The following is a 15,420-nucleotide window of genomic DNA, read 5'->3' on the forward strand; positions in this document are numbered from 1 at the left end:
TCGTTTAGATGCATAAACCGTTTTGTTTTCTTTGATAGATGAGCTGTCACATTCCCTGTGCTTTGCAGCATCATCTACATAATCTTCAGTAAGACTGCTTGCTTCGTTAGGCTTTGGCATTTGTTTAAAAAAAAAAAAAGGTTGATTTTCTTGAGGTAAAGATTTTCTTTAAAAATGAGAAAAAGAAAATACATTGTGTTCTAGAGACTGCAATAAAACTGCACATTATGTTGTTGTACCACTGTTAATCAAGGAAAAGTTGTAAAATCTCTTTTCATTCTTGAATTCAATTGGTTTAGTTCTGTTAAATGTGCAAGGGTTACTGAAAAATGTAAATTCTACTATATAAATCTCTTTGTTATGGTTTGGAATATTTTGATTCTATTTTACTATGAAATTTAGGTCAGCTCACAAAAGAAAGTGATAGTATTTGCCTAAAGGTTTAAGTTTTGATTAAAACCTCACGCTATTTTCTTTCCACTGAAACCTGCTAAAGCAGTTGCTATTTCAGATATAGTACTTGCTTGTTTGAAATGAAGGGAAAGAATAGAGAGACTCTCTGGAACTGCCCTTTCTTGGTATAGATGAGCTCTGGAGGGGTGTGCAATTCATTCTATGTCTTCCTTCTGAGCAGAAACCATCAATTCTTTTCTATCCTATGGGATTCTCATTTTTGAGCTGGAGAATAAATTCATAGTATTGATGAAACTAGTAATTCATTTCACTCATTCAGCTTCCTGAAGACAAAAAGGTAGTGTGACAATCCTACTTGCCTATTCTATGTGCTTCTCTATGCTTTAATTAATTTTCAAGGTTTTATTAGCATAAAGTATGATTGAGACAGAGAGTTATTTAAAGTAGCAGTGTGCTGTTGCAATAAATCACCTTTTTAGGGACCTTCCCAATAGGTGTTTCTAGTACATATTAGAAAAAGGAGTATTAATTTACTTCTGGAAAAAAATATTTCATTTGAGGAGTGCTTAATGATGAGAAATTAGAGAGGACAACAGAGAAAATTTTAAAAAGAGTGTATTTTCTTGCATGTCAGAATTAATAATTTCACAAGTAATTAGTATTAGCTCTTTGATTGGCTGCTTTGAAGTCATTAAACCATTGCTCTAACCATTAATGAAATGTACACTTTACCTTAAAGTGAATCAATTTTTGGAACTGGACAAAAAGCACTCTGAAGCTCCACAAAAGGCTCTTTAGGATTGCAATGATAGCTGCTGCAACAGCAATAACAGTTCTCATCTTTGAAAGAGAGAACCATTTTCTCATCTTTGATTGACTGAACCATTTTCCTGAATGGTGTACAGAAATTAGTGTGGTATTAATGCTGAAGGTGTCACCGAATCAGCTCGGTTTTGGGGATGTGGAGACCCAGATGTACTTCAGCTCATGGCCCATCACAGGCTGAGTAATAAGCAATCCTCCCAAAGGAGATGCTGATGCTTAACATTTTACCCAATGTAAAGTCAGTCTGCTTTAATATTGGAAGCAAATTGTGTTAGGGATGCTAGCTTGCTTATTGTGAAGAATTTCAGGAACCAAGGTTTAAGATATCTGTATTGAGAGTTACTGGTTTTGTCAGAAAATGAGAATAAATGTAAAAAAAACTTCTATGCAAGAAGTTTATTTTTATCCTTGGATATAACATGTATAATCTTGTAAAGAACCATATCTACCTGTTAACAGAAAAGGAGAATTCTTGATATTTTTGTGTTTACAAATCAGGTACCTAGCATATTTGGTGCTGTGTGTTTCCTTTGTGCACTGACTCATGGGAAGAGATGTGACAAACTTCAGCTGAAGCTTTGGACTGTGAAATACAGTTATTGTATTGTGACATTATCTGAATATCCCTTCTTATGCAGGAACTTGAGTTAGCTTGTGCTCTTATTTAATAAAGGAAGATGTGGCAAGCTCTTCAAGGCCTATTAGGTGGTTTTGGTATGGCATGGTTTGCTATGTTTTTTTAAAGAGGGGCTTAATACATATTAAGTTGTAAGGGAAGAAAAAGTTGCTTAGCTAGCTATGGTTTGCCTATTTTCTGAGGCTAGAAGCAGCAGAGAGATCCCACACCTAGGAGAACAGCTGGGAGCTGCCAGGGCTGAGCATATGACTCTCACAGCTCGTTTTCCTATCAGCAAATCACAGCTTGCAGTCTGGTTTATATCCACTTCCAAGGGTGGCCTGAGCTAATACCAGTTTTCTGTTTGGTAATGTAGAAGGCATTTTTCCCATATGGCAGAACAGATTTTTGCCCTCCATCTGGCAAACCAAAGATTTGATTTTAAGGTTCAAATTACATTGGCTAGAATTGCATGGGCTCTAACTGCTCCAGTGTGACCCGCCTTTATCCTAATGACCAGATAAAGACCTGAGCATGTCATGTCATGTTACATGGGGGTAGGGGTTGCCACTAAGCTTGCCCATCGTGCAGCTTCAGTTCATCTCCCCTGTTTCATACACAGATGGGGGAGAGGCATTGCCTTCCAACCAGTGTCCTCAGGGACATCGCACACGTTCTTAGTTGTAGTTTTTTAAAGCCCCATTACTCACAGGTGGTGGGAAATGCAGGGAGAGTTCCCTGTTCAGTCATTTTAACAAAACTGCTCTGGGCTTTCTAGACTGGATCATAACTGTGTCATCATTCCCATGCCTGTATCACAAGATTATGTCTGTTCCTGAGCTGAACTGCAGCGGAGGAGTTTATAAAATGGGCCACAGCCACTTTTCATGCAGACTGTGCTGGTGGTAGCACTGCTCAGCTTCTGAAAGACAACAGTCAGCAGACACCCCTTGTGACGTACCCCAAAGTAGTATCTGCCACAGAGAGGTGAAGTTTTGAGGGAGTGCCATTTTGTCATGTTTCCATATGGATGAGGATTTCTTTGGGCTTCTCTGCTGGCAGAGGACAAAATCCTTTTGCTAACAAGCAAGCTATTCACATTATTGGGACTCAAATACAAGACAGAATTCAAATACTTGGATTTTTGCCTGCTTTATGTAAGGGGAAAGAATTGCTGTCCGAGCAGCTTGCTGGGACTGACATAAAGATGCACAGATATTGATGTTTATTGTCTCTGCAATTTTCTGTGGTTGCACATGGTGTCATTGCAAACAAGAGGTGTGATTTTCTGGTTAGGTGGTTAAATTTGTATATTGAAATTGCTAGGATAAAATACATTGACGAGATATAAATCATTTTGATAATGTGCTTTGTATTCTAATGTACTCCAGCTGCTAAGGACTGTGAAAAAATATTTCATATGTCATCAGTATCCTAAAGGATGTTTCACATATTTTGTTATTTTCCAAATGTAGATGACGCCTATTTTTGTAGAGTCGGGTTAAAACAAATTGTGCTACTTTTTGACCTTTTTGTTCCTACATGATATTTCATTTTTGTGTAGTGCATCCCTTCATTCATAGACACATATCAGATTCCAGGGAATAGTGAGAAAAGGCAATCAGCTGTTTGAGTCATGATGAAAGACAGAAAGTTTCTTTCACAGTGATATAGTTTCAGAATGTTGTTCATTTATTGTTTCCAGCTGGAAATAAAATTCTAGATTGTTTTTCTTCTAACTGAAATATGTAATTACACCTAGTAATGCAGAGCACTTCAGAAAAAAAAATATATATAATTATATAAAGCCAACAGGAAACAGATGTTAAGCTTAGAATGTTAAGAGATTATGAAGTTAAAATATGCATTAGCCTATGATGTCCTTCAAATACTCTTTGGGATACCAACAGTTTTATTCAGTGATGAAATCTGGTGTTCTTTGTGCAATCTGTAGTATGGGAAAATCTGTCAGCATTGACTAAGTATGATGCAGAGTAGTTGTAATTTAATCAAACCTATGTGGCAAAGAACTTCAGTGTTATTTTGGTGGTAGGGAGGATGAAAGATAAGACTGGAACAGTCTTACCTTAAAGCTACAGGTTAGAATGTGGTATTTCTATCTGAACAGTGCAAAGTTTGGAAGATTGATTTATCCAGATTTCTGATGCAATCATCCAAAGATTTTGTTTAATTCATTATTCTGTTTCCTTCTAAACAGCTCATTCAGAGTTTCTGGTTATAAAAGGTAAATTTAAGACCACCAGCAGTACTTAAAAGGGAATGACAATGAAACAGTGGGTCATCAGGTATTTCTGACTTGCATTTGGTGTGTTAGTAATTTGTGTTGTGCTAAATTCACAAAGTTAATCATTACAATCCTCAAGTACCTGATGGGAAATCAGTTTATCAGGAGGACCTTTGAGTCTAAGCACATGCAGTGAATTTTATGTAGCTTTCGATACAGAAAGCAAGCAAAGAAAGGAGTTCATAGTATAAAGAGCTGTTTGCAACCTCCTCATCTCTAGGAGGAGCTTTGACTGTCCAGAACATTCCTGAATCCCATGACCACAGCAGCTAGGCTGTGTTAGTGTTCCCAGACAGACTGTGTGTGTATTGTATATGAATTCCTGATACACATGACAAGCAATTTAATTTCTACAAAATGCCAGTTCTTTTGATATGGAGTATCTTTCTGAACCAAAATGATGCAGTGGAATAGTTGATAATGTGTTTGAGCTTACAGCTGTAGCTTTTACTGTATGCAGGGACCTGTAGTGATAGTTGAAAAGTTCAGTTAATTAATGCCAGGCATTTTGCATCCCTTTGGTACAAACCTAGGGTAATTACTTTAAATGACAACAGTTGTGTTCTTAATCTTGAAAGTTATTGACAACAGTGATTGTAGAAAACATATGTTTTCTTTCTTTTACATGGGGGATAACTGGAAGAAGCAATTCTGATTAGTCTTGTTTAACAGTGGCTGTTGGACACCATTGCTTTAGTTCTTCTTACAGGAAGTGCAGTCCAAAGCTCCCTCTTGGCCACATTGCCCTGAAAGAGATCAACTGTGAGACCAGCAGTATTCTGCATGTTACTGTCAGATCAGCAGCTAGTGGCTTTGGGGTTGGTTGGGTGCTTTGGTTTTTCTGAATCTTCTGAGTAAGAAACCACCTTTTGGATTTAAGAGTTTGGTTTTCATTTTCATACTTCACCATAACATTTTCATTGTTTAAGGTGAATATGAGAAATAAAACAAACATTTTCATATAACTAGAGATTTTTCACATTTGTGTATTCAAAAGTCAAAACTTTGTGGTAAAACAAGGTAAGGTTTTTTAAAATCTAATATTTCTATTGCAAACAGACACAGTGAATCTGGATTTTTGTTCTATCAGATGATTCTCAGCTTTACAAAAGCTGGAATAAAATAACAGTTTTATATCTAGAAATTCTAATAAACTATTTATTACTTTTAAAAAGAACTCACAAACTGATCTCATATTGAAATGTCTGTTATTCAGAAGATGCAAAATTTGAGTGGAGTGGCAAAGAATTTTTTACCTATGTCATAGGGTAGTTATTTTTAAGAACTTGGCAGATTTAGAAACATGTTATGAAACATGACTTTAATTGGTTCCTTATATCATAAATATGTTTTTGAAAATTGAATAAAGTACTTGGAACCAAGAGATAAGCAGAATAATAGGCTTGTGATCCATAGCTTAATTTTTAGCTCTTATTTCCCATATTTTAGAAACATATTTGATTACTGATAAGTAGAAAAATCACAGATGACTACAAGGATGCTTAATATAAAATACATTTGCAAGATTCTCTAACGCTTAAAAAAGTAAGGTTTTATGTACTTGTTCCATATGATTTCATTTTTGAAAATATATTCTAGCTGAACATCTTCAATTGGTAAGGACACAGATATGTATAGTTCCATTTGAATTGGATACAAAATTGGTGTGGATGTTTGGTGGCCTTTTCTTCACTGTTTTTTCATGAAACAAGCTATCTCCAGCTTCCACTGAGAGCCAGGTTCAGTGCACCCAGCCTTTCTGCGTATCAAATTGTATTCAATTCTGTGTATCAAATGGAGTTTTACATACCTGAGATGGAATAGCTGTTGCCTTGAATAATGTAACCACTTCTCTTAGACATTTATGCAATAGGATCTTAGAAACTTTCAAGACTGCTTCCAGAAGCGATTTGATAGAGTTTCAGGTTTGGTACACACCTGCTTGTCAGATGAAAAGTGAGTATCAAGAGAGCATTTTCTCTTCTTGTTCTAAAAATCAGTGCTTTTAAAAGCTGAGTTCCTGCAAATGAAAAGGCAGGAGGATGTCTGCCTTCTCCTTGAACAATCTAGGCCAGCCTTGTAGAACTACACAGAGAAAATCTAGATGCGTGACTAATATTGCTGATTAATGGTCTGGAAGAATTTGTAAATAGTTCCATCTTAAAAAGTAAATATGGCAGCAGTATATGTTGTCAGATAGAGTATATGTGCCATCAGAAAAAACAGGAGAGATGGCCTGAGTGAGCCTGACTGGAGCACACAGAATGAACTGGCAGAAGAGTAGTGCTCAGTCGCAGGCCATTTCCTGAATGGCCACAGCTCAGGGAGAAAGGGAAAACCATATGTGAAGACCTGGTTGTTCATGGAATATGGTTCTTTGTCCAAGTTCACTTATTTGTTGCAAGACAAAGATTAACAAGCAGTATGGTACCATATTGCACGCAGTCTCAATGCTGGTTGGTTTCAACTTTAAAAAATACTTAAACTTTGTTGCTTGACTTTATGTCCTTAATTGGTTAGATAATAAAAATGAGAGAAATTGGACCACCATCATATTCTGTTCTCTGTCTCACATTCCTTCACCTTGCCGAGCCTCTGTTGGGGGGTTAGTTTGGCTTTCATTAGGAGGTTTGGTTTTGCATTTTGCTATTACCTTTACTTTTTTTTTTTCCTATGACTTTTTGCATTTGCACAAAATGTATCACATCCTCTGTCTCTTTCCAAGCCATCACTCCAGTTTTAAGCTGCCCCATTAATAATTCTATTCATATTATAGCCAAGCACTCTTAATTTCAGTTCTTTTCTCTGAAGTAACACAGGTAACATTTCAGACCAGTATTGGAGCATGTTTGCAAGTGATGAGGGGTACCTTAGTTAGCAACTAGCAAACTTTAAGGATGCTCCAATTGTAGACATTCTCATTTTGATATCTGAGAATTTACTTCATTCCAACAAGAAAGCAACCTATCTTCTGAAAACAGCACTGTCTGAAATCACCAATCTTCATAATACTTTGCCTGTAAAATTTTCTAATTTTCTTGTAATTGTGTAATCAATAATACATGGGGAATATGATCCCTATCTCAAAGGAAATTCAATTTCATTGCATTCTTCCTATTTTCTCCTAAGAAAGTTGCCTTCAAATATTTTCACCTGTCCACACTGTTTCAAACTGGGCTGGGGCAATTTAGTTGGGGTTTTAGAAGTATTGCTGATACTTACCCCATATATTAATCTGAGTTTTCTGTATTATTTTCATAATGCTTTAAAGCTTCTTTTTTGTTTAATAACTCATAGGAAATGGCCAAGATTCTCAATCATCCAAGAGTATATGCTTTTCTGCACATACCAGTCCAGTCAGCCTCTGACAGTGTGCTCATGGACATGAAAAGAGAATACTGTGTGGCAGACTTCAAACAAGTAGTGGATTTCCTTAAAGAAAAGTAAGTCTACTAATAATTGAGAAAATGACAGTGTTGGGTTTGTTGCAATGTCAAGAACATGTGGTTGAAAACACAATTATTTGCAACTTCATAATTAAGGTATGAAAAAAATGAGATCCTTTAAGCTTTCAAAGTCTTTGAGTTTTCTATAATCCCCTTGATGTGGTTAGCCCCTATGCTTGAGCTTTTATAAGCATCTTAAATCTCTGCATGACATGCTTTTAATTTGTCAATATATTCCTAATATTTTTTTAAAAAATGCTTTCTTAAATTATTTTTATACATAAACTACTATATAGAGATTGCTTGAAGTTGGAGTTACTGAAGTTGTCTTTAATGTGGCTTTTGAGCATTGCACACTTGGTGTATTGGAGATGATCCAGCTCCAGCAAATGTAAATGGCTTGCTTTTGTGTTTGTTTGTTCTAATAAGTGTTTTATGTACTATATCTTATGCAATTTTACATCAATACAGTAACACTGTAATCTTGCTTAAGGGACTGATGAGTTCTAGGTTAATTTCAAAATTATTTCCCTTAACAGCAGAGCTAATTGTGAGAAGTGAAAGAATGTATCATTAATGTATTTGCTTATGCTGCCACCAAAATGAAAGTCGCATCTACCTGCAAAGCTTTTGTAACTATAAGTAATAATTTCATATCCAAGGAAGTATTTTCTTAGATTTTAAAAAGTTAATAGTGACATATTTTGTTGGATATTTCTGCACTGATTGTCCAAAAAACATGTGTCTGGAGAATCATTTCTGACACTTGTTTGGCTACTTTCTCTCTTTCTGCTTCCTTTGCTTGTGTGCTTGTTCAATGACTAAAGACAGTGACATTGTACCTTTGACTCTTACCTTGCATTAAAATACTAGTAAATCAAACCAATCAATTTTTCATAATAATCTTCATAATCAATTTATTGTGATAATTGAGAAGTTGAAAAGTCTAGCTATGTAAAACATGTCATCTAATAGCTTCATGGTAATTATAATATGTAGGAAAGAAAACCGACTGTGACACAATAGAATCTGTTTTGCAAACTGAATGTGTAATTTGTAGGACATTCCTATGCATTTAGGACAAGTGATGAAAATGGGGCTGCTTGTTTTCATACAGGTGATTTGCGTTAATTTTCCACCACAAACAATGCCCATGAATTCTTGGCACCAAATTTCATGTGACTGTAGATCAGTGTTAGTTTTTAATTAACAGATGTATTGTATTCCCACATATCTTAAGTGGAACTGTGTCAGTTTATGTCTTAGTTGACTTGGAGTGGATTCATTATTCTCCTCAATAGTTTTAGCATTGGAAGCTATTATCATAACAGCAGCTAGATTTTCGATAACCCAGTATAGCTGGCACATGTTGGGGCATGTGGGGTTTTATTAAATCATTGAGCTCTTGCACACAGCAAAGAGTGAATTACTTAATGCCCAAATTTTAAACAGCTGGTCACTGAGCATACAGTAATGTATGTCATACGTCTTTTTCCAGGGCATTTTTTGTAGTGAACTTAACAAGGAATAAAACTGGTTTGATGTCTTGATTTTAAAGAATAATAGAGTTTCTTTATCCTGCTTATTAAGAAAATACCAAATTATCTAGTAGTTCTTGTTAGAAACTCCAGTCTCCAGATACAAGAAAAATCTTTGTACCATATGGCAGCAGGATAAAGAAGCCATGCAAGGTAGAGAAAATGTTTTGGATATTTGAAAGTGTTCATCTGTGAAATGCAAGGTTTTTTCTTTGTGCTTAAGAGTACAGAGTATTTGCTTGTAGACTTTACTGTTGTGACAGCAACCAGCTATTACATTCTCATGTAGATATTCCCATAAAGTTCTCAGCACAAAATTTGCCAGAACTTGACATGGCTGCAGACAACTCCAGAGCCTAGAGCCAGAATAGCTAAAATTAAATAGTGTTTAAACTACTTTAATAGCCAAAAGGAATTATTTCTACCTTCCATTTATCAAAAAGGTAAAATAAACCAAAAGTAGAATCCCCTATATCTCCTTTCTCTATTGCTGGGGCCATAAAATCATCTAGAAGCTTCCTACACAAAATGTACAAGGACTTACCAGTAGATTCCAAATGTCACCTTTGTCTCTAGAATGTGACACCTGCTCTAATAATAACTCCAGTGAACGTTTTATTAAAGCAGGAATTACATAGGCTGACCAGCTGACCTGCTGCAGAAGTAAAACCACAAAATCAAGGAATGCTAATGGTTATCGGTTAAGTGTCTAATAACTTGCATTCAAACTTCTAAGCACATAAAATTAAGTCCAGCAAGTAAAAATGAAAGGAAAAAGGAAGCAAAACAGACATGTAATCATTTTGGAACCCCAAAGATATACCAGCTGATTTCTGAATCTTTTGCTCAATCAGGCCAACAAAACTCTCTGGGGCTTTTTTTCTTCAAGAAGAAAATAAATGCTTTTCCTTCCTCTGGAGAACCGTGAGTGACTGCAGAGGTATCTTCTTCAGAGTGGGGATTTATTTATATCCTGCTGAGCACAGAATACCTTATAGAGAGAGATCTCCAGGAGTACTCCAGCCAAAGCACTCTCTATATTAAAACTCACTTTTTTAAAAGAATGGAGCATTCTTGACACTCTGTGTCTGTGAAGAGAGAAATATCACATTTTTCCTCTTTTTGAAGACTCTCTGCAGGCATGAGCAATAGAAATTAACTTTAAAAATTAGTACTGATGTTCTAGTGCTGGCTTTTGATATGCAACTCTTTGTATTTCAGAGCCACTCTCCCCAGCCACCTGGCAACATTTTTGGTCTATTATGAAGATCAATAGCAAAATGCATAGAATATAAAGCAAAAAAGGCAAATCCATTAGACTGTGAAAAACTGAAATACAGAAGGCTTCTTTTATACTTTTTTTTTTGCTCAGAAATTTTAGTAAGTTCGACTATTCAGGAAAATACTGCTGAGGAGTTAATATCTGGAAATCTAATATACAGATATATAGATAGAGATATATTTCTTGAGAATTTATTTTTAAACTGTTCTAGAGAGCAACAACATAAAGTGAGGATGTATTGATTAATGTGGAGGGTGTACACAGTCTGTAGGGACTAAGCAAGGACTAGTGCCCTAGTCTATGATCTCTGGGGACTAATACAGTAGTCTGCAGGCACTATTCACAAGACTGATTCCTGCATGAGTTTGCAACTAAATACAGGACTTCTAGAAATTGCTGCTAAGTGAATTTAATCCAGAGACCAATTTAGTCTTTTATCAGCAAGTCTTCTTTTTGGTGTCATTATATCAAAATGTGAGTTGTTTTTCAAGTGATCTCAACTTTCAAGATTCAGCATAGATTATATTTCTGAAAGGTGATGTTTGTAGTTGCAAAAATAGCAAGACAGCTTTAATTATCTTGAAGTTCTGAAACTTAATCCCCTGAAATTTACTTTTCATGATAAAAGCAAACAATTGGAATATATCTGAGTTAAAGAAACCTGAGATCTGAATGTCATATTTTGTAATTGCTTGAATAATCAGCAATGTGAATATATACCCATTAAAAAGTCCTTAGACTTTTAAAGTGTTTTCCAAATTTGCTTTTGTTGCCCAGACTATATTCTCTCACCTTTTTGGTTTGTGAAGTGATTCCGATGTTCATCAAAGTTTATATTTATGCCTCCTATTACTGCTGCTTGATAAGAGACACGTAGACCCAAAATCTAGACAAAGAGAAAAACAGGGAAATTTAGAGCTAGACTGAAACACTCTACCTTTCTGTTTTGAAGAACAGCATAATTCTGAGGAAAGGCTGGGTTTGCCTCCCAGTTTGTTTTTGTTTGTGTTCTGAGGTAGGAGCATAAAATTAATTGTGGGTGTCTGCTGCTGTTCATTTGAGACTGTCTCATGCCTCAGACTGGAAACATTGGAGCTTTCCAGTATTATCAGAAAGCCAGCAAACTTGGTCTGCTGGCAGAGAAGCCACAGTTAGGCAGAAAGTTCTGGGATTTCTTTTCACTGGTTCTCCCTTTTCTATTAAACTTAGACCTACTTGAAAGCCCCTTTGAGCCTCAATTACTTTTAGTTTGTCCAAATTGAGCAAAGGTATTACACAGTCCTTTTGGGACAGCTGTCTTAAGTGAGGCTCCCTACTTCCCTGACATTTACTGAAAGTAGAATCGGAGGGCCATGAAAAGAGTAATTTTAAAATAACCATTTACTATTTTTATATGCCTTTTTCTACTCACTTTCAAAATGCAGGTAATTATGAAGTAGACTATATAAACTCCCTCACTTTTTTACAATGTGAATGTGTTTAATTTTCTTTCTCAAAATGCACTTCTGTTTCTCAGAGAGACACATTGTTGAGCTCATTTTGCAGACGTGCAAATCGTGTCCCTAACAAACCTTGACAAGGCTTTCAGATTTGGGCTTTTTTAAATGGGTTTTAGCACATCTGTTCTGTCAGTCTGACTACTGCAAATGCAAATGTCATCTGTTTAAAATCCTTATTACGTTCTCTGCTAAGAAATTGCTGAGTGTATTTGGTACTTATCTGTAATTTTATACCTCAGTCTCCAGACTCTTCTCTCTACTCTCTTTTGTCTGCTCTTGGAGTCTGAACTAATCACTTTACTAAATGTGTCTTTTTTTTTCCCTTATGTTTTAAATTAATTGAGTGCCTTTAAAAAGTATTGAATTAGCACCAAAAGCTAGAACGTGGGTGTTTTTTATCACGTAGTACAAAGGTATATTCAAGTTTGTGTCTAGACTTGACCCTAGTGCCTCATGGTGTAGCTTTTGATGGACAAGCTCCTTTTTATCACAGGATTAGTTGTCTCTAATTGTCTTGAAGTTTAAATTTGGACTTTGCTAGGTCTATAACCCTTCCTGCCCTGCATTTGATTCACACGGTCTTGGAAAGAGGTGTAAGTAGGTGAGAGGTTTCAAAGGTGCTGAACACTTGCAGATCCATTAATTTCATTACGATATTATGAACATCAGCATTCATCAACCTGCATTTCAAAAGTATGTTTTTCTTTAGAACTGACTGTACAGAGAAGACAAGCATTAGGTATTTCAGGATAGCTTTTATTTTTAACTAACTAATTGTAAGATGACTTCAACCAAGCTAAAAGTTTTAGGAGGGCAGTCTTTCCATTTTGGCCTGCACAGCACTTTACCCTTTTCTCAGCTAATGTTACTTTTTAGCAAGTAGATATACTTTTCCCAGAGAAGGAATGGAAGGCAGGAAGGCAATAGCTGCACCTTTTAATCTTTGTCTTCAATGTTTTAAAATTGTAATTCAGGTTTAGGTAGTTCATGGAGAGACCTCTTTACTGCCATGGTTTACAGGATTAGATCTTTTGCCACTTTATAAACTACTAGTCACTGTTTGCTAGCCATAGTCTTTCATGCCAAATGCATCAAGAATATTGGAGTTTTCTGGGCTGTCGGCTCTCAGATATCCTGTTCTTCGTGCATCTTGTCAGTTCATGTGTGAGGATATACACATACAAATATGGAAGTCCCACGCGAATCATGTGATGTGATGTTAACATAAAATAATTCCAAGTTTACAGACTACTTTGAAGATTAGTTGACACCAAATGTAACTTCAACCTGTTTATTTTGGGGAAAATACTGTGTAGGGAACTATGATTTCAAAATTTCTATGCTCTGTAATTTTTTAAATGAAGTCTCTTTGGATTCTGGAGCAATTTGGATCTGTATACTGACCTGTTCAAGCAGGATGTGCGTGCTTATGGACACTCCAATTTAACAGCATTTTCTTCTAAATAATAGTTTTTGTGGAGATAAGAGAATCATTATGAGAGGGTTAGTTTGGGGGTTTTCCTCCTGGTTCTCAGGTTACTGTTTGACTCCCATAGTAAGAACTGGAGGGTGAGGCCTGGGAAATAAAGTGCCCAGGATGAGCACAGCTTGCTGAGTGCAGACTTAGTGGGCACACAGGGCATTTGCAGTTCAAATCCTCTGAGGTCGCAACACTGCGATGCTCTGCTTTGGCCACAGTTGGGAGGAATAATTTTTTGAATGGTTGCTGGAAAGAGAAGATATGTACCCTGATGAAATGTAAAAGCAATTTCATCTGATTATTATACCTGGCTTACAAGCTGGCTTACTCTTTTTGCTAAATATAAGTAGTGAAGTTGCTTAGAATGATACTGTCTGTATGCAGTTATGATTAGTCTCTCCTTTTCCTGGGCAGCCTCATCTGCAGCTTTCTTCTGTAAAATCCTAATGTTGGCAGTATTGTTAGACAATAGAATAGAAATTAGTAAAGTTCATCCAATTCAGTTTCTTAAGTGTAGCAAGATGGTATCTTTTTTTCCTCTTTTTTTCTCTGCCTGAAGGCATGTGAATGTGTTCTTTGGAAGTAATGATATAAAATCTGTAGGAAGGATATAAGGAAGGAATGCAGAAGTGGAAATAAGTTTTAAAGCATTTAATATTTATGAGTTTAAATTCTTGTCTGTACTTATTGGGATACTATATTTCTCTAGTGTTTTAAAACAAAATAACTAAAATCACTTTGGCTTTTTTCTGAATACTTACTTTCATTGTTTTTCACTTTCTTGAAAAAGAACTTAGAACCTGGGGAGCAGAGTCTAATTTGTTTTTAAAACAATAACTTTAATTCATATCAGCTTGCTTTAGAGCAGATTGACTTGGCATGTTATTTTCCGTTTTAATTTGCTCCTGAGCTTTTAAGCATATCCAAACATATATTAAGATGTGTAAGTATTTGGGATAGCAAATTAGTGCAGATAAAAATACAAGGTATGTGTACACCTTATAGTGCTCAGATGTGCATCAGAAAATTCTGATGATGGTATTAAATTTTCATGTTTGATACATTTAAGAAAAGTATTTGTTCATCTCAGTGTGTAATTTTTTCAGATTTTTGCCACAGTACTAGGTAATAAATTCATTTTGTAAGCCATGTTATTCTGATCATGTAGGACAATGTGGCACAAAGGAGTTTTTGATGAAGGTGCTAGCTGGCCAGCGGATAGGTGCTGATTGAATCTACATTTGTTGAACTTTCAGGGAAAATAAGTTGAAAAGAATGAAAAAATGACAAAGGCAATATTTCTAGAGCTGTTTGGTACCTTTAGTGGTTATTTTTTTAAACACAAACTGCTTAAATGAAGAAAACTGGGAAACAGAAATACGCAAAGCTTTTTAAGCCTCTTTAAAAGTGTAGATATCCAATTAGAACTGTTGCATTAAAGAAGCATGATAATTCTGCTGCCCAGAGGTTTTGTCTATATATTTGGGGACAGTGGTATAGATTACTTTGGCTAAGCTCAGTTTTGTGTTCATGTGCATCTTATGTTGGTTTATATATTGTATTCAGCAGTTGATGATTCACCTCTTTTTTAGTAAGAATGAAATTTATAGCTGTAAGCTTCATATTACATGGCAAAATAATCACAAACCTGAAATCTTAAAAGGTTTGTGTATAAGAGTAGTGGCTATAACAGATTAAAATTTATCTTCCACAGCTAAACCACGTGTCTCATGCACTTAAAATTATTTTTGTCTTTCTATTTTGTTTCTCATCATTATGTAGAGCTGTCATTTTGTTTAGTAGGAGTAATTGACAAAGTACAGCTGTTAAATTGCTTCATAACAGGAGGACAAATTGCAAATATGGTTATACGTAAAGGCACAAGAAGTAATGTAAATTCTTCTCAATCTACCTGCTGGAGAATTGTAATTCAAATGCTAGTTCAAGCTGGAAAATGTTGGTATGTCCAAGCACCTTTTCCATAGGAGAAGAGAAAGCTAGAGTGGCTGATTGTA

The 15,420-nt window shown here is 35.7% G+C and overlaps 1 protein-coding gene across 10 annotated transcripts in view; it reads left to right on the forward strand.

Moving 5' to 3' along the window:
• The window catches only part of CDKAL1 (CDKAL1 threonylcarbamoyladenosine tRNA methylthiotransferase), a 375,203-nt gene that overhangs the window by 238,768 nt on the left and 121,015 nt on the right, over positions 1-15,420 (forward strand). For all 10 annotated transcript variants that reach the window (XM_085573579.1, XM_085573575.1, XM_085573576.1 and 7 more), the window contains one exon: positions 7,458-7,603. In XM_085573579.1, coding sequence (XP_085429705.1) covers positions 7,458-7,603 — 146 coding nt within the window. The remainder of the gene's footprint in view (positions 1-7,457; positions 7,604-15,420) is intronic.

The sequence above is a fragment of the Lonchura striata genome, chromosome 2 (genome assembly GCF_050655825.1).
Source record: "Lonchura striata isolate lonStrDom1 chromosome 2, ASM5065582v1, whole genome shotgun sequence".
Taxonomy (NCBI): domain Eukaryota; kingdom Metazoa; phylum Chordata; class Aves; order Passeriformes; family Estrildidae; genus Lonchura; species Lonchura striata.